The 20,137-nt window shown below is 42.1% G+C and overlaps 1 protein-coding gene across 7 annotated transcripts in view; it reads right to left on the bottom strand.

Annotated features, from left to right (window-relative positions):
- Nucleotides 1-5,369: 5,369 nt before the first annotated feature.
- The window catches only part of GALC (galactosylceramidase), a 59,414-nt gene continuing 44,646 nt past the window's right edge, over nt 5,370-20,137 (bottom strand). For all 7 annotated transcript variants that reach the window (XM_055435982.2, XM_055435980.2, XM_055435979.2 and 4 more), the window contains 5 exons: nt 17,846-17,996; nt 16,394-16,574; nt 11,125-11,288; nt 9,662-9,738; nt 5,370-7,699 (listed from right to left, as the gene is read on the bottom strand). In XM_055435982.2, the coding sequence (XP_055291957.1) occupies nt 7,553-7,699; nt 9,662-9,738; nt 11,125-11,288; nt 16,394-16,574; nt 17,846-17,996 (720 nt within the window). In that variant the 3' untranslated portion in view covers nt 5,370-7,552. The remainder of the gene's footprint in view (nt 7,700-9,661; nt 9,739-11,124; nt 11,289-16,393; nt 16,575-17,845; nt 17,997-20,137) is intronic.

Genomic DNA, 20,137 nt, shown 5'->3' with positions numbered 1-20,137 from the left:
AAATTTGGAAAACTCAGCAGTGGCCACAGGACTGGAAAAGGTCAGTCTTCATTCCAATCCCAAAGAAAGGCAATGCCAAAGAATGCTCAAACTACCGCACAATTGCACTCATCTCACACGCTAGTAAAGTCATGCTCAAAATTCTCCAAGCCAGGCTTCAGCAATATGTGAACCATGAACTTCCAGATGTTCAAGCAGGTTTTAGAAAAGGCTGAGGCACCAGAGATCAAATTGCCAACATCCGCTGGATCATGGAGAAAGCAAGAGAGTTCCAGAAAAACATCTATTTCTGCTTCATTGACTATGCCAAAGCCTTTGACTGTGTGGATCACAATAAACTGTGGAACATTCTGAAAGAGATGGGAATCCCAGACCACCTGACCTGCCTCTTGAGAAACCTGTATGCAGGTCAGGAAGCAACAGTTAGAACTGGACATGGAACAATAGACTGGTTCCAAATAGGAAAAGGAGTACGTCAAGGTTGTATATTGTCACCCTGCTTATTTAACTTCTATGCAGAGTACATCATGAGGAACGCTGGGCTGGAAGAAGCACAAGCTGGAATCAAGATTGCCGGGAGAAATATCAATAACCTCAGATATGCAGATGACACCACCCTTATGGCAGAAAGTGAAGAGGAACTCAAAGGCCTCTTGATGAAAGTGAAAGAGGAGAGTGAAAAGTCTGGCTTGAAGCTCAACATTCAGAAAACTAAGATCATGGCATCTGGTCCCATCACTTCATGGGAAATAGACGGGAAACAGTGGAAACAGTGTCAGACTTTATTTTGGGGGGCTCCAAAATCACTGTAGATGCTGATTGCAGCCAGGAAATTAAAAGACGCTTACTCTTTGGAAGGAAAGTTATGACCAACCTAGATAGCATATTAAAAAGCAGAGACGTTACTTTGCCAACAAAGGTCCGTCTAGTCAAGGCTATGGCTTTTCCCGTGGTCATGTATGGATGTGAGAGTTGGACTGTGAAGAAAGCTGATCACCGAAGAATTGATGCTTTTGAACTGTGGTGCTGGAGAAGACTCTTGAGAGTCCCTTGGACTGCAAGGAGATCCAACCAGTCCATTCTAAAGGAGATCAATCCTGGGTGTTCATTGGAAGGACTGATGCTAAAGCTGAAACTCCAATACTTTGGCCACCTCATGTGATGAGTTGACTCAATGGAAAAGAGTCTGATGCTGGGAGGGATTGGGGATGGGAGGAGAAGGGGACGACAGAGAATGAGATGGCTGGATGGCATCACCGACTCGATGGACATGAGTTTGAGTGAACTCCGGGAGCTGGTGATGGACAGGGAGGCCTGGCGTGCTGTGATTCATGGGGTCGCAAAGAGTCGGACACGACTGAGCAACTGAACTGAACTGAACTGAAGTTAAAGAAAATAAATAACAAAGGTACAAGCAGCAATCAATAAAACAGAAAATAAAGAAGCAAAGGAAAAAAAGACCTAAGAACTCAAAATCTGGCTCTTTGAAAGATAATTGACAAAACTCCAATTATACTAGTAAAGAGAATAGGCACAGACTGGCCGTATCAGGAATGTCTTATAGACAATAAAGAAATACTATAAACCAGTTTATGCCACTAGACTACTTATACGAAATGTAGAAATTCCTTGAAAAACACAAACTGCCAAAACTGACATAAGAAATTTTAAGTTGGAGAACTCTGTTTCTGCTTGTTTCTCAGCCCCAAGTCCTCTTCTCTGACCTGCTTTGTGACATTGGAACTGGGGCCTGTAAACGCTTTCTTTTGCCAGAGAGTGAAGCGGGTACCATGGGGACATTCAGAAGGCGCTTCCATCCCCAAGACAATGCGCTTTCTTCTTCCTGCTCCTACGGCGAGCTCACCGCAGCCTCAGGGATACCCTGTGATGCCTCCCTTCCAGGGAGGGCTTGGGACAACCAGTGGCCCTGACCCGCCAGGTTTTCTCACCAACACTCCAGCAGTTTTCCCAGAAAAGTTCCACCGGCACCACAAAGGGGAACTTTCTAAAGTTCAGCAGCCTTCCAGGAGGCGGCTTCCCAGTGAGTCTCAAGTCCACCCCCATAGCCAGGTTGCTGCTTGCCAGCTGCAGCGGCACCATCTCAGCAGTCCACAGAACCACGGCCACACCGCCTCCAGTGAGATGGGAATCTCGGCCTTGCATGGAGACCCTCCTCCAGGTGCTCTCCTTCCTTGAGGACCCTGCCCAGCCAAGAGAGCGGCTGTCTCCGTAGCTGCCACGCCTGTACCCTTCAGGGGTCTCCTTACCTCTTAGAAGTCAATCCTGTTATGAGTTAGAAACTCTCCATGTGAAGTTTTTGCTAGTGTAGCTTCTGTCTCCTCGGGGACCCTGACTGATACAACCGATGAACTCCATCTAAGATTTAAGAAACTCACAAACTCTTCCAAAAAATAAAGAAGAGGGGGGAACACTTGCCATTGGGTTTATAAAACATCATCTTGGTACTAAAACCAAAGACATTAAGAAAAAAAAACAACTAGACCCATATTCCAAGTAAACAACATAAAAACCCTTAAGCAAACACCAAGGAATCAAATTCACTACTATATACACAAGGTAATAAACACCACTTGGTCATGATATATCTCAGGAAAGCAAAACTGTTTTAATATTTAAAAATCAAACAGGAAATATCATCTTCACAAAATAAAGGAGAAAAATCATATAACTGTCTTATTAGGTATATAAAAATCATATAACTTATTGATAAATTGAATCTCTATTCACAATAAAATTCTCTGCACACTGGAAATTGAAGGCAACTTTCCCTAGATAAAGGGAATCTATAGAAAAGAAACACTATAGCTAACATCACACTTAATGACAAAAGACACTTCTTCCCTAAGGTCGGGAATACAGCAAAAACATCTGTTCTTACCCGTCTTCCCTGCCTTGTACTAGAAGTCCTAGCCAGTGCAATAAGATACCAGAAACAGAGCAGACCTACTAGAAATGAAGAAGTAAAACTATCTGTATTTACAGATGATATTATTATATATGTAGAAAATTCTAAAACTTTTGTTTTTTTAAAGCTATAAAATAAGTGAATTTAGTAATGCGGTGGGACTGCAGGTCAACAAAAGAAAATCAACTGTATTTTGATGTATGCACAACAAAGAACTAAAAAATAAAACAGGGAGAAAACACCATTTACAATAGCATCAAAAAACAAAATATTTAAGGATAAATATAATATATATATAATATATATATTTATAAATATAACAAACTGAACGAACAAACGAACAATAGTTCAGTTGCTCAGTTGTGTCTGACTCTTTGCGACACCATGAATCGCAGCACGCCAGGCCTCCCTGTCCATCACCAACTCCCAGAGTTCACTCAAACTCATGTGCATTGAGTCAGTGATGCCATCCAACCATCTCATCCTCTGTCGTCCCCTTCTCCCCCTGCCCCCAATCCCTGCCAGCATCAGGGTCTTTTCCAATGAATCAACTCTTCGCATGAGGTGGCCAAAGTATTGGAGTTTCAGCCTCAGCATCAGTCCTTCCAATGAACACCCAGGACTGGTCTCCTTTAGGATGGACTGGTTGGATCTCCTGGCAGTCCAAGGGACTCGCAAGAGTCTTCTCCAACTATACAGTGAAAAACTATAGAAATTGCTGAGAGATATTATAGAAAGCCTCAAAGCATGGAGATGGAACATGATCACAGGTTGAAGGGTCGATATTATTAAGATATCCATTCTTCCCATCTGTATTGCTGGTGTGATTCCAATCAAAATTCTAGAAAGGACTTTGCAGAAATATAGGAGTCAAAAACTTACGGAAATGTAAAGGATTTAGATTATTAAAACAATTTTGAAGGACAAAGTTGGAGGATATAAGCTGAGCTCAAATTTTACTATTCATCACCTCCACTGTATAATCGTAAGGGATTTGATTTAGACCATATATGTGAATGGCCTAGCAGTCTTCCCTACTTTCCTCAAGTTAAGCCCGAATTTTGCTGATGATCTGAGCCACAGTCAGCTCCAGATCTTGTTTTTGCTAACCGTATACAGCTTTTCCATCTTCAGCTGCGAAGAATATAACCACCAATATGATTTCGGTATTGACCATTTGGTATGCCCATGTGTAGTCATCTGTGTTGTTGGAAAGGGTGTTTGCTAATGAAGAGAATGTGGTATTTGCCTAAAGACAGACACACATAACAGTAGAAGAGAATAGAGTCTATTATTGGTTGTACACATCTATGGTCAATTGATTTTTGACAGAGGAAGTCTTTTCAACAAACGATGCTGGAGAAACTGAATATTCACACAGGAAGAATATGAACCTCAATCCTCATCTCTCTTCATGAACAAAAAGTAATGCACAGGAGATCACAGATCTGAATACAGAAACTAAATACACTAAGATTCTAGAAGACAAAGAAGAAAACATCCTTGTGAACTTGGGCCAAACAAAGATTTCTAAGGACACCAAAAACACACCTATCATAAAAGGAAAAAATGACAAATTGGACTTCCAAATTCAAATTTTGTACTTTTCAAAAGATATAGACTTGGAGAAAATTTACAAAATACATATCTGAGTTTAGAAAACAACTGCACCTGAAATGTATAGAGACCTCTTACAAATCAATAATAAGACAAGGAACCATATTTTTAAACGAGCAAAAGATTTGAACAAACACTTCATGAAAATATATGAATAGGAAATAAGCCCTTGAAAAGAGGCCCAGCAGCTAATGAACCGACCACAGAGTCACAAGAAAGGTTTAAAATTAAAAATAATAATAATAGGAAGCACTGACAAGAATGTAGAGCAACTGAAATTCTCAGACATTTCTAATGGGTGTCTGCTGCTGCTGCTGAGTCGCTTCAGTCGTGTCCGACTCTGTGCGACCCCACAGACGGCTGCTGCTGCTGAGTCGCTTCAGTCGTGTCCGACTCTGTGCGACCCCACAGACGGCTGCTGCTGCTGCTGCTGAGTCACTTCAGTTGTGTCCGACTCTATGTGACCCCACAGATGGCAGCCCACCAGGCTCCCCCGTCCCTGGGATTCTCCAGGCAAGAACACTGGAGTGGGCTGCCATTTCCTTCTCCAATGTGTGAAAGTGAAGTCGCTCAGTCGTGTCCGACCCTTAGCGACCCCACGGACTGCAGCCTACCAGGCTCCTCCATCCATGGGATTTTCTAGGCAAGAGTACTGGAGAGGCTTGCCATTGCCTTTTCCGAATGGGTGTATAAAGTCATGCAATTAACTTGGAAATGTTTGACAGTTTCTTATAAAGTTGAACACACACTTGCCAATAAGATCTATCAATTTCACTTCTTGGCATTTACCCAGAAAAAATGAAAACATATGTCCACACAAAAGCTTGTACTCAAATGTTCATAACAACTTTATTTGTAAAAAGCTGGGGGGACAAATTGTGGTACACCCCTTCAATGGAGCAAATCAGTGATATACATAGCACATAAACAAATATCAAAAACTTCATGATAAGTAAAAGAAATCATTCATAAAAGAGTACAAAGTGTATGATACCGTTTTTATAATGTTTCAGAACAAAGAAAATTTATCAACAGTGACAGAAATCAGATCAATGACTGCCTGGGATCAGGGTGAGGTGAGGGTAAATGACTGCACAGGGATAAGAGAGAACTTTCTGGAGTGACGAAACAGTTTGATATCTTGTTTTATCCATTTACCAAGACTCACTGAACTGTACACTAAAATGCAAACATTTTACTATATGTAAATTTACCTCAATAAAGTTAATTTTAAAAAATATGTAGTGACCTAAACTGGAAATCACTTAGACTGGTTTTAATTTAAAAATTTTCCTCTGTAACCTGATTTATTCTAAAATTTAGTTTCTTGTCTCTAATGGTAATACTAAACTTCATGTTGGTTTCAGTTCAGTTCAGTTCAGTTCAATTGCTCAGTCGTGTCCGACTCTTTGCGACCCCATGAATCACAGCACGCCAGGTCTCCCTGTCCATCACCAACTCCCGGAGTTCACTCAAACTCATGTCCACAGAGTCGGTGATGCCATCCAGTCATCTCATTCTCTGTCGTCCCCTTCTCCTCCCGCCCCCAACCTTTCCATGTTGGTTTGCTGTTGCTGCTACTGCTAAGTCACTTCAGTTGTGTCCGACTCTGTGTGACCCCATAGACGGAAGCCCACCAGGCTCCCCCGTCCCTGGGATTCTCCAGGCAAGAACACTGGAGTGGGTTGCCATTTCCTTCTCCAATGTGTGAAAGTGAAAAGTGAAAATGAAGTCGCTCAGTCGTGTCTGACCCATAGCGACCCCACGGACTGCAGCCTACCAGGCTCCTCCATCCATGGGATTTTTTAGGCAAGAGTACTGGAGTGGCTTGCCATTGCCTTCTCCGCCATGTTGGTTTAGCCTACATTAAATCATTATAAATTCCAGAACTGTAGAATTAGTTCAATGAACTTTTAAACCTTCGTTATAAAAAAAAAAAACCCAAAATTTATTTTATCCACATGAATAACTGATTTGCTTCAAGGGGGTACACTAATGATTAGATTAAATTATAATGCATGAGAAACATTCTCACCTACACTTAAACATATTTGTACTTCAATTAAATACTTATAACCACAACAAAATATTAGAGGATGATCCAGTTCTATAAACCAGCAAAAGGTTAGGTGATCATCTATCTTCCAGGCACAAGGAAGTATTCATTAGTTATTTTAATTTGTCACCAGTGCCAGAAGAGAAGTCAGACCAGAAAGGCACAATGAAATGAAACAAAAAATGTGCTACAATTTTACCTTTGGACCCACTAACAGCACTGGCTACATGCCAGGGAGCTTTCTTCCTCCTTCCAGCCACCTGGGAAAATGTTCACAGAGTTGTAAGGGTCATAAGACTAAAGGCTGGACCCAAAAGAAAAAAAAAAAAAAAATGCAGGTAACCCAATTAATCTGCTAATATTTATTACTGTAGAAATATCGTTAGAGGTAGTTATTAATGAGCTATGTTTCAAATCATCTCACTCACCATAATTCAAAAATATATCACTTTAAAAAGGAAAAGAAAGAATACTTCTCAGAGCGCAGGCGTAACATGCTGGAGTGGTTTCTGCACAGCAGTACTTCAAGGCCTTCAGCTTCCCGAGGGCAGCGCAGACCGCAAATGAGGACACCCAGCCAGTGTGAACAGACACGTCCCAGACGAGCAAGTCCTGGCCATCTGCACGGGCAAGCAAGATGACGAAAGCTGCCTCGGCATTAACGCAAGGCCTCGGGGTCTCAACACCCCAACCACTCCCAAGGACGGGACCCGCGTACTTCGTGTCCTATGTATGGGACACATCAGGTCATGTTAAAGCTTCATCTGTTTCCCCTTGGAGTTAGTTCTAAAATAACCTTCAAGAGGATCAGCAAAAATATATTTTTCTCCCCATTTCCTCTTCATTATTTTTCGCCTCTGAAAGGCTCCTATATTGACCATTAAAACGAGAACTGGCTCCGAACCAAAACCAAAAAGAAGGACAATGCAGAGTGTCCCATGGGACTCTGTGGATTAGTGTGAGGCTTCCACACGGAAGTTGTCAAACTGCGCAAATTCAAAGGAGTGAGTCCCAATCGCGGCCCAGCCATTTTCTGGAAAGTTCACAGAGATGTTCTTCCAGAGGGTCTTGCCATTCAGCTTGCCAAAGGAGAAACGACCCTGGAGTGGAGAGAGACACACCCCTTAGAGACATGGGGAAATGGTCCTCTGAAGCCTGCTGCTCAATGGAAGGTCCTGGACCCACTTAGTGTAGCAAATATTCTTCTCACGCAAGACTCATCAAGGCAAAACGATCCCACAACTTTGAGCAGAAGTTTGAAATTCAGGGGAAATTTTCTCAAAGGAAATTCTCATCTATTTATATAAACAGTTCCCAAGGCACAAGAAAACCTCAATATTTCCTGTACTCCCCCAAAATGCTGTAAAATCTGCAGGAATGTAACACTTTTCATAATATTTTGATAAAATTGTAGACAAAAGCTCACTGAAATAAAACACATTTCTTATTTACACATAGTTGCAATTACGTCCTTTGTAGGTTACAGCTACCAGCTCTTCAGACAGAACTGCAGGGGCCAAGATGTTTATTTAAGGTCTTCGTTAAAGAGCATCAGCCCAGCCAGGAGAAGAGTAATTAACCTTCATTTTATTGTTTTATCGTTATGTACAGAATATCACTTCAAGGTCATATTAAAAGCTCACCCTTATGTTAGAAAAACAGTAACCAGCATTTAACTGGTGGGTGGCAGGGGCGGGGGGAGTGGATGGAAGAAGAGAGAAATACCCGCAGGAACAACATACTGGTCACTGACAGAGAAAGATAAACATAACACCTTTCTCAGACAGCTGCCCTTCCTACTTAGCTAAGTGCCTGGCACACAGCTCTTACCATTACTACAGCTTGCTTGTGAGCAAACATTCACAACACACTCCTTCCGGCCACATTTGAAACTCGCTAATTTCAAAAGGGTGAAGAGCAAAATATCCAAAGTGCTAGGCGGAGTCAGAATAAAATCTGCTCTTGAGTCAGACACTTATAATGGAATGGGTCTTCATTTAATTCTTTTGTTTTATGGCTGCAGACACGGCGAAGAGCAATCAGAATCACAGATTTACCAGCGATGCTCAGACCTGAATTCGAGTTGCCCAACTCCACATGCTGAGCCACATACGCTCCCATTACTGCACACCTCACAGTGATCCAGCTCCAGCTCTGAGAGTGCTTGTTGAACCTCTTCCGCCATTAAGGGACTTGTGACTATTACTCTGAGCCTGGGCTCACACACACAAACCCCACTGAGCACAGACGCTTGTCCGCCCCACCCGCCCCCAGCCTTGGCTGCCCCTCCCTCCGACCGCAGCTCCCACGCCGCCAGTCAGAGCATGTCCCCCGCTCAGACCTCAGCTCGGTCACCACCTCCAAGGGGCCTTCCCTGGCCGCTCTCTGGAGAATCCGGCAGGGCAGCTACTGTATCTCATTATCCCATTTTTACCTTCACAGTGTCATTCGCTTATTTATAGCAGGAGTCAGCCAGCTCTGGCCTGCAGCCCAGCCACCTATTTTTATAAATTCAGTGCAACACTGCCACCCCCATTCATCCACCTACTGTCAAAGGCTCCATTCTCGCTACAAAAGCAGAGCTGAAGAACTGCAAAGTACACCGTAGGGTGCTCAAGGCCTGAAATAGTTCCTCTTTGGCCCTTTACAGAAAAAAAAAAGCTTAATAACTCCTGTCCCAGAAGAACAGAGGCTTGAGAGTGGGAATCTTGCCCGTCTAGTTCACTACTGTATCCCTAGTATTTAAAGCAGTACATGTAGTAGACGCTTGATAAAAATGTGTCGAATGAAAAAAAATGAAAATCATCTAACTCTCAAACAACCCACAGAGCTTACTTCCATTTTAAAGATAAGGACACAGAGGTTCACAAAGGTGAAATAACCCAGACACACGCCAGCATCCCAAGGACTGGTGGTTTGCTGGTATCAGGGCAGGTTCTCTGCCTGTTTTCCACTGTTTATCACACTTTCCCCATCTCATTTTATAACATAAAATGTTAAAAAAAAAAAAGACACAAGAAAAGAACATTTTACCTCCAGGAACTGGGATCGGCAATACTTACATTCAGAGTTAAAGTGAGTGTATACCATTTTTTTGCTGTCACATCAGCATGTCCTAAACTATATATGATCCATCCAGCTGTAACACAAAAAGGTTATCCTAAGTTGACATATTTTTAAAATCTAAATCACCGAATCACATAACTCATTGGGGGTTCCTAGGAGAATCTGTATGTTAGTAAAGTCAGTCATAATAAAGGTCGACATTTCCAAGATCTACAACTGATTTCAAACAAAAATGAGGAATGCATTCAACATGCAGAGATCCTACCCTGAACCATATACAGTACATGAACTCACAAGAGAATGAGCAAAACAAACTTACAAACCAAGCAGGGTACTGATGCCTTAGCATGTATATTCAGGTCTGTATGTACACCTGATCGGACCGAATATGGAAGATAAGCAGGAACAGTCAAAAAACTACCATAAGATTTCCAGCTAGTGTAACTGACTACAAGGTAATATTAATTACATTAGAGAATTAGAGAGAAAATAATGTCAATTTTTTAATGTACTATGTTTGAATGCCTGACAGAAACCCAGGATGAGATGTTCAATGGGCAGTTTTAAGACACAGGGCAGTGGGGACTGAACACAGAGATTTAAATCTCTAGTTCCACTTCTTCTACTACCTCATTTTGAGACCTTCAGCAAATCAATTAACCTCTCTGGCACTCTCTTTTGGATTGGAAAATGCGAGGTACCTTCCAGACCAGTCATGCTACGATTATGCAATTTCTATTCTAATGTCCTTATTACCCACTGGCTCTTTAACTTCTATTTTATCATTGGAGCCCTTTAACCTAAGGAAGAAGCAAAGAGGGAAAACAATAGGAGAGAAGACTTTTTATTAATGCAGGATGAAATTCAAGAGACTTTGAATCAGAAAGAGTCACCAATAAGATCTAGTTTCAACACAGTGGTGTGTACCCAAACCAAAGTGAAGTGGGCGGAATTCAACTTGAACAGATTCTAAGTATCTATTCTAGATAAAATACTATTATACATAAGACAGAGACTGTTAGGATGAATAATAAAGTCAAGCTGTTTTCAGCTGTTTTCAAGTTACTGACTAGATTAGGAAATAGAGTGTCTCCATTTTAAGCAACTTAACTCTTCCCTTTCGATTTCCATAGGCACACCAGCAACATCCCTATAGTTCTGCTTTTTTTAAATTTCCTGAGTATTTTCTCCTCACCCCCACACCCTACTCTAACAGCCTAGCTCAAGTCTACAATACCCGAGAGACTCTGCACAATTTCCTCTTTCACTGAGCTGCCTCTGTACTAATTAATTAACACTATAATTTGGAATTGTTTGGTGTTTGCTTACACATGTTGAATCTCTTCCCAATTAGATGCTCAAACATGGCGAGGTATTTCATTACTCCCTTAGGTAAAAAGCAGACACTCACAGCAACATATCACACAGTGAATCACGTGCTACAGAAGAAACCACTTACCTAGATCACCTGTGACTCTGTAGGTTCCATTCGCAAAAATCCAGAAGAAAATCCCCCTGGCACTTCTAATCAAAGTACCACCTTTATTGACTCTTCCAGCAATGAACACACCTCCCTTCTCAGGGGTCTCTATGTACACATCACACTTTATAGTCAGATTGGACCTGCAGAATCAAAGTGTTAGTGCTTTTAATTATGTCATTTCAAATGCAGCACCAGTGGCTCACTTCACAGCCAGACTTCTAATTGAGGGCAGTATGTGTCTCACTAAGTCCACATTAATAGTTGGTATGGGCTTGAAGAATCTTCACCAATAATGGTTTTAAATTTTACATGACTAAAGTCAAGTCATTTCATTGCCTCTTTCAAATGACTTACCATTGGAAAATAATATTTATTGTTTTCAAGTTTCCTAAGAATAGATTTCCTGTATTTCTATAATAAAATAACTTCTCATTCTAAGAATATAATAAGAATCCATTGTTTTCTAGGAATACATAAAAAATAGGTTTCCACGTAAGTCTGAGCAAAAAGGTTTATTACATCAGCAAAGAGAAGCAGTGAAGACTACGTATTAGGAGCCTCTGGGAAAAGTTACTTTGAGGCTAATTTTTACATTTAATCCTAATAAGAGTTAAAAAAGACAGAAGAAAGATCTAAAATTATTTTCTCTGTCAAGTCAGAGTCAACTCTCTCTTAACTTTAGAGCAGGCATTTTCAGACTTGAGCCCCAAGGAAATCACCCTGGAGAACATGTTCAATTCCGCCTGCCGGCCCCACCCTCAGGGTTTGATTCAGCAGGTATAGAGGGGCCCTTGAACCTGCGTGTCTAACAGACTGCCAGGTGACACTGATGCTGCAGGTCCAGGAACCTCACTCTGAGAACCATTTTCCCCTACAGGGTATCTCTGTCTATGAACAGGCAGTAAAACCCCGGTTTTGGTAGTGCTGACTGACAGTATATCAAAGGAGGAGAAAGATTCAGCCAACCAGGAGCTAACAGAGAGTCATCAATGAGCTCTCCTCCAGGCTCCCTTTCACAAATACTACCAGATTTCTTTTGCAGTGATTTGTTGTTGCTTAATTGCTAAGTTGTGTCCAACTCTTTGTGACCCCGAGAACTGCAGCCCACCACGCTTCCCTGTCCATGGAATTCTCTAGGCAAGACTACAGGAGTGGGTTGCCATTGCCTTCTCCAAGGGATCTTCCTGACCCAGCAATCAAGCCCACGTCTCTTGCACTCGCAGGAGGATTCTCTACTGCTGAGTCACCAGGGAAGCCCACAATCACCTCAATCCAACATGACCTCTGAAAACAATTCCCCTCCTACTCAAATTTTAAGTGCAAATGGGAAAGAATTAGCTTGCACACAGCCAAGCAATAAAGCAAGCAATTTATCTAAAACTAAGAATGCCAAGAAATGCATTTTTTGAAATGGGGAGAAACTGGATCTAGAATTATGTGGTTTTTACATTTCTCATCAGTGAATTTGCACAGGGAAATGTTACTTTGTAAAGGAAAATATAAAAAAGAAGCACCTACGACAGGAACACAACCATCGGGAAAATCCGCACTGGATCATTTAATCAACGCCGGGCTACTTCACGGGAAGGCCAAACGCTCAGTAACCAGGGCCCAGTCTGTCTTTCTGCCCTCCCCTGCAGAGTGTTCTCTGTGCAGACCACCGCCAGCATGAAACCACCTGGGGTCGGGCTGCTTCCTTAAAGCCCCTGCCTCTCTGTTGGGTCATCAGAACCTGTCAGCACCAGAAACTCATTCTATTTAGTGCAAGAGTGAGAGAAGAGCAAATGTTTCCCTTTTTTTACATCACATTCCATAATAAATGGTTCTTGCATCAGAACTTACAGGCAATTTTACAGATAATGAATAAAATAGAATAAAAGTTTGGCTTCATGTTCCACAGTCATAACCTCTCAGAAGTGCTGAGAGAATAAAAACCAGCCAACATATTAAGCAAACTTGATCAAAAGGATTCAGAGTTCAGGTCTGTTCAGAAAAAGATAATTTTGTGATTGTCCTCAGATCCCAGCCAAAGCTTACTAATGAAAGTCTGAAGTAGCTTTGGGAAAGTCCACCCTCTATAGTCAAATTACTGCACTGACACTTAACTAAATCCAAACGTGAGGGAAGTTGGGTCCTAAACACAGTTCTAAGAACTGACAGCACCCTGCATGCATAGAGCTGATTGACCAGAACAGCACTATGGATACACTCTAACTCCCTGTTTCCTGCCCTCAGGGAGAACACAGTGATTAAAACAAGTCTGTGAGAGGAAGTCCAAGAAGCAGGGGCTATTGCACAGGACACACCTGGCCTCGTGCCCTGGTTCTGAACTTAAGAGTATGGGATCTGGAACAATCTTACCCCGACGCCTTAGTTTCCCAGTCTGTAAGGTAGGCAGGGTGCTGCCTTCAGCATATAGCAGCCATCGGAAGCTCGGAGCAGTGTTCAAGTGTTACCCAGCTTTCACTCCCTCCACTCCCTGCAATACAGGAGCATCACGGCCAGAGGACAGAAATGAACGTGGGATGCGTGTGCATCTCTCAACAGCTCTGGCTCCCCTGCACCCAGAATAGGATAATGAGAAACAACACAAAGGAAACAGGATGAGAGCAATTTTTACGAGGTTTTGGAATCAGGCCCGGAAGCGTGGATAGGGTTCGGCAGCAGGCGGGGGTCATTCCTGAGCAGGGAAACAACAGGAGAGGGCGGAGCTAAGAAGGACGGAAGCAGTCCCCTTGTTCTTTAGCTTTCGAAATATGTCAGTCTTTCCTGCCCTCCCCACTTCACTTCGTTGTCCCCTTCCCTGCCTCCTTCGCCGCTGCAACAGTAGATTGCGTGCTGCTATGTGAACACTGCAAAACCTTCAGCTATCAAGAGTTTTGGTGAATCCTTGGATGGTGTTCTATATCATCTCTCTACTAAAATGAAATTCTCTCAACTCTTCTAGAGTCACAGCCAGAAACAAAACATTTGGGGTTCAGAGAGAACTTCATGTAGAATATTCACAGGCATGGAGGATAAGGGTTGGCCCACAAAGTTAAAGGTCATCTATGGCGGCTGGCTTCCAGACTAGTGGTCAAAATATAACAGGGCCCAGCCCTTAGACAAATAAACTCAGTCACCTGTCTTACAATAGAGGTAAGGAAAAAAAAGAGGAAATCACAAAATCCACTGACATGACCAGAATATTCAGATAAAGTGTCTAGTACAGAGATCAAATTGCCAACATCCGTTGGATCATCAAGAAAGCAAGAGACCTGCAGAAAAACATCTACTTCTGCTTTATTGACTATGCCAAAGCGTTGGACTGTGTGGATCACAACAAACTGGAAAATTCTTCAAGAGATGGGAATACCAGACCACCTTACCTGCCTCCCTGAGAAATCTGTATTCAGGTCAAGAACCAACGGTTAGAACTGGACATGGAAGAACAGACTGGTTCCAAATCAGGAAAGAAGTACGTCAAGGGTGTATATTGTCAGCCCACTTATTTAACTTATATGCAGAGTACATCATGAGGAACGCTGGGCTGGAAGAAGCACAAGCTGGAATCAAGATTGCCAGGAAAAATATCAATAACCTCAGATACACAGATGATACCACCCTTATGGCAGAAAGCAAAGAAGAACTAAAGAGCCTCTTGATGAAAGTGAAAGAGGAGAGAGAGTGAAAAGGTTGGCTTGAAGCTCAACATTCAGAAAACTGAGATCATGGCATCTGGTCCCATCACTTCATGGGAAATACATGGGGAAACAGTGGAAACAGTGAGAGACTTTATTTTTTGGGGCTCCAAAATCCCTGCAGATGGTGACTGCAGCCATGAAATTAAAAGACACTCACTCCTTGGAAGAAAAGCTATGACCAACCTAGATGGCATATTGCAAAGCAGAGATACTACTTTGCCAACAAAGGACCGTCCAGTCAAAGCTATGGTTTTTTCCAGTAGTCATGTGTGGATGTGACAGCTGGCCTATAAAGAAAGCTAAGTGCTGAAAAATTGATGCTTTTGAACTGTGGTGTTGGAGAAGACTCTTGAGAGTCCCTTGGACTGCAAGGAGATACAACCAGTCCATCCTAAAGGAAATCAGTCCTGAGTGTTCACTGGAAGGACTGATGTTGAAGCTGAAATTCCAATACTTTGGCCACCTGATGCAAAAAACTGACTCATTGAAAAAGAACGTGATGCTGGGAAAGACTGAAGGCAGAAACAGAAGGGGATGACAGAGGATGAGATGGTTGATGGCATCACTGAGTCAATGGACATGAGTTTGAGCAAGCTCCGGGAGTTGGTGATGGACAGGGAGGCCTGGAGTGCTATAGTCCACTGGGCTGCAAAGAGTCGGATATGACTGAGTGACTGAACTGAACTGAACAGAGATGCTGGTATAAACAGTACTTCTGTTGTATAAAAAGATAATCCACCAAAGTTATCCTAAATTAGGTAAGAATTCTTTATGCTAATAATTCTTCATGGTGCTATAACGGTTCCAGAAACTGGATAACTGAAAGTTTCTCAAGACTTATATCAGAGCTTGCGACTAGAACTGCATTTTATAACAGATTAAGGCTCTGCAGAAGGGATAAAGACTTTCTGCAGCACTCCTCAAATAAATAATTCAAGGCTCTCTTCCAAATTATCTTCCCTTCCCTGTCTGATTTCCAAGCTACAGATATGGCTATTTTGTGACTTCGCATTAATAGTTACTATCACTAAGCCTGAAATGCTTGTATTTTATGTCTCATGGTGGAAGTATACTAGTTAAATTCACTAGCCAACTGAAAGCTGATTTGCTTTTTACTATTGCCAACTTCTGTCACCTTGTAAACAGATTTTGCACAAAGGCTAAAACAGTGTAATTCAAGTATGGGTCCAGCAGGTGGCAACACCAGATCAACAAATCAACTCTCCAGCAAAAACAAAAACTTAAAAACAACATGCATATCACAAAGTCTGCTTATGCATAAATTTTAAATTATAATTGGGTCCAAAGCCCTCAGATTTCACATTAAAACCAATTTTATCCTGCAATGATTACTATTAAATTGGGGAAATCTGAGGGAAGGACACCGAACAACAACAGAACTGGCTGGTTTGTGGCCACTGTGATATTCGACAGTTATCACACACCTATTAGGTTCCCGGACAAGGAGGGCTGTTGTAGGGTCCTGGCTTCAGAAAGTACTTGACGACATTACAAGGTTATTTCTCCGGAACTACAGTAAAGACGAGGTCAGTTTTACCTACCATGTGTAATCCCCAATAACGCTGATGGTGTTGAATGCGTCGGCAGCCCACGTAATGGGCCTCTGATTGAGAACCTGGCGCAGGGTGAAGCGATGGTCTCCGGAGTCTTCCATATTCACATAGTATTCAAACACCCCAGTCTGGTCAGCAAAATTCGGAGCTTCACTAAAAAACGGGTAATCTGTTCAGAAGACAATAAATTGTGTGTTAACAAATCCTTACAGCATCTCTCCTCTCTAATGTTTTCTGGTACATTCTGATATACTTTTGAAAAGTTTTCAATAGTTTTTAAAAAGTTTGAAATAGTTTAAATGATATTTTTTATTGTTGTTCAGTCACTACGTCATGTCTAACTCTTTGCAACCCCATGAACTGCAGCATGCCAAGCTGACCATGGGATTTCCCAGACAAGAATACTGGAGTGGGTTGTCATTTCATTCTCCAGGGGATGTTCCCGACCCAGGGATCAAACCCATATCTCCTGCATTGGCAGGCAGATTCTTTAAGATTCTTTAACACTGAACCACCAGGGAAATGATACTTATAAATAGTCAAAGGGTAGGGTTTACATAATTATAGAGCTATTGACTTTATGTCATCTTTATTAAATATCAATATGACCAGTCTGATATACAGACTTTACAAGTTCAATCCATGCAAATGCTTAAGAGGAAAGACCCTTAGTTCAGGAACACGCAGATCCGGGTTCAAAGTCTAGCTCAGTCAGTTCCCCAGGCAAGATGCTTAACTGCCCTGACTTTCAAGTTTGCGGGTTTTCAGTGGTATGAAAGCAGTATGCATCTGGTAGAAACTACCTCAAATTTTGTATTTCGATGAGCACACCCTCTCGGGATGCGGGCAGTGGCAGTGAGCAGCAAAAGCCACAGCCCCGTCAGCCACACAGTCACGAGGGTAAGCACCAGACTCACTGAGCACCATTCTGGGCCCTGACAACCATCCCAGGCTCACTTTCTTTACAGCATCAGAAGCGACAGGAGACGCACCACACCTTGCTGGGCTTTGTGTTAGATGATTCTGCCCAACTGCTGGGTCACGGAAGTGCTCGGAGCACACTGAAGGTAGGCTTGACTGAGTTAACAGGTTTGGTAGGCTAAGTATATTAAAGTACATTAAGTACATTTTTGACTTACGGTATTTTCAACTTATGGTGGGTTTATCAGGACTTAACCCTACTGTAAGCTGAGTAAGGTCTGTACAACTTTCATTCCAACAATAAACTCTAAAGTTTTTCTGGCACTGAAAATTACAAGGCCCTCAAGTTGCGATGTTACTTGGAAGTAACAGGGAAATCAGGCCACTTTTACCACATAGAGATTTAGAGCTGAATCAATGTACTTCTCACAGACGCCATCTTGCACCAGTTTGGTAGGTAGAAATCTGTCCATTACTGCTGAAAACAGGACCAAGTTAAGTGTCAGTGCAAAGACTTACCAATGTTGAAGTTTTCCTCATAGACAGAGGGGAAGCGCTGGGACTTGGGAGGCGGCAGGAAGCTGCCTTTTCGGCCGGAGGTGAGCGTGGTGAGGGTGAACAGCTCGTCCTCCTGCAGTTCCAGCGTGAAGCTGCCACCGCTGTCGAGCAGCTGAGAGAGAAACGACGCTGTGGTCAAGCCAGGTGCCTCGGCTCATCTCACCTGAGTCAAATGGCTTTCTAAAAAATGAGCTTAAGAAATCCCAAACTGATTTCTGTTGGAAGTCCCTAATTACTTGTGAATATACCCACTCAATACCAAGGCCCTGAAAATCTTTTTCTTCAGTTGTTTAGAAGACTTTATACAATTAAACATTCTAGAAAGGATATTAGGAGAATTTCACTTCATACAAGAAGGAACAGATGACCCCCAAATCTATTTCTATCAGTCTATGCTTTTCCATCAGACTGTAAGATCTTTAAAGCCTGTGTATAAATTCAATATATGTACCTAAGAGATCCGCTTATTTATTTTTTAGGACTTCACTAAGGTACCTGATCTGCCTCTTGAGAAACCTGTATGCAGGTCAGGAAGCAACAGTTAGAAATGGACATGGAACAACAGACTGGTTCCAAATAGGAAAAGGAGTATGTCAAGGCTGTATATTGTCACCCTGCTTATTTAACTTATATGCAGAGTACATCATGAGGAACGCTGGGCTGGAAGAAGCACAAGCTGGAATCAAGATTGCCGGGAGAAATATCAATAACCTCAGATATGCAGATGACACCACCCTTATGGCAGAAAGAGAAGAAGAACTAAAGAGCCTCTTGACGAAAGTGAAAGAGGAGAGTGAAAAGGTTGGCTTGAAGCTCAACATTCAGAAAACAAAGATCATGGCATCTGGTCCCATCACTTCATGGGAAATAGATGGGGAAACAGTGGAAACAGTGTCAGACTTTATTTTTGGGGGCTCCAAAATCACTGCGATGCTGACTGCAGCCATGAAATTAAAAGATGCTTACTCCTTGGAAGGAAAGTTATGACCATACTAGACAGCATATTAAAAAGCAGAGACATTACTTTGCCAACCAAGGTCCATCTAGTCAAGGCTATGGTTTTTCCAGTAGTCATGTATGGATGTGAGAGTGAAGAAAGCTGAGTGCCAAAAAATTGATGCTTTTGAACTGTGGTGTTGGAGAAGACTCTTGAGAGTCCCTTAGACTGCAAGGAGATCCAACCAGTCCATTCTAAAGATCAGCCCTGGGTGTTCATTGGAAGGACTGATGCTAAAGCTGAAACTCCAATACTTTGGCCACCTCATGAGAAGAGCTGACTCACTGGAAAAGACTCTGATGCTGGGAGGGATTGGGGCAGGAGGAGAAGGGGATGACAGAGAATGAGATGGCTAGATGGCATCACCAACTCGATGGAGGTGAGTCTGAGTGAACTCCGGGAGTTGGTGATGGACAGGGAGGCCTGGCGTGCTGTGATTCATGGGGTCGCAAAGAGTCGGACATGACTGAGTAACTGAACTGAACTGAAGGTAGAAAAATCTGTAAAATCTTACTGTTGACTCAGCTATTAAACACAGAAGACCTTACTATTAATTTAAAAACAGTCCTACCTACTCATTACATGTTCAATACATATTTCAATTGGCAAGCTAGGTTTATATTTTGGCAATTTAATCTCTGAAAGCCATAATCGATTCATCTCTAAAATGAGTAGAAAATACATACCACATAGGGCTGTTGTATTAAATGAGGCAATATTTATAAAGTTCTAAGCTCAGTGAGTGACCCAGAAGAAACATTCCCTACATCATAGGTGTTCAACAGCAAATACAGGCCTCTAAAGACGGTGAAAGTTTTTGCATAATCGATGTTGGCACTAAATGTATGTCCACTTCATGAAATCTGAGCAGTTCTTCTTTTCTACTTTGAATTAAAGGTGTTTATATCACACCTTTGCTTTAATAAATTGTTGGTCAGATCTATGAAATATCTAATACCATAATCTGGCTTATGAATAACCCCAAATGACACATTTTTCTTATGGGAAAATCAATTTCACGATGCTATTTCTAGCAATGTGTCATACAAAAAGGAGCCGCTACACTTACTTCATTTATTGATAGTGAATAATTACCAGAAAAAGCAGATTTGTATCAATTAGGTGAAGTGATGTTCTTGCACGGACCAATTCAGTCTTTGAAACATTTACTGATAAGAAACCACCATTTACTAAGCTCCACACTAGGCACCTGACACAAAAGGCAGGGACCATTAAGGACGTATGAGGCGGGGACG

This window comes from Moschus berezovskii, chromosome 9 (assembly GCF_049115385.1).
Source record: "Moschus berezovskii isolate FMDL1 chromosome 9, NW_MosBer_1.0, whole genome shotgun sequence".
Classification (NCBI taxonomy): Eukaryota; Metazoa; Chordata; class Mammalia; order Artiodactyla; family Moschidae; genus Moschus; species Moschus berezovskii.
Note: the sequence above shows the minus strand (reverse complement) of the source record. Positions and strands in the feature narration are given on the sequence as shown.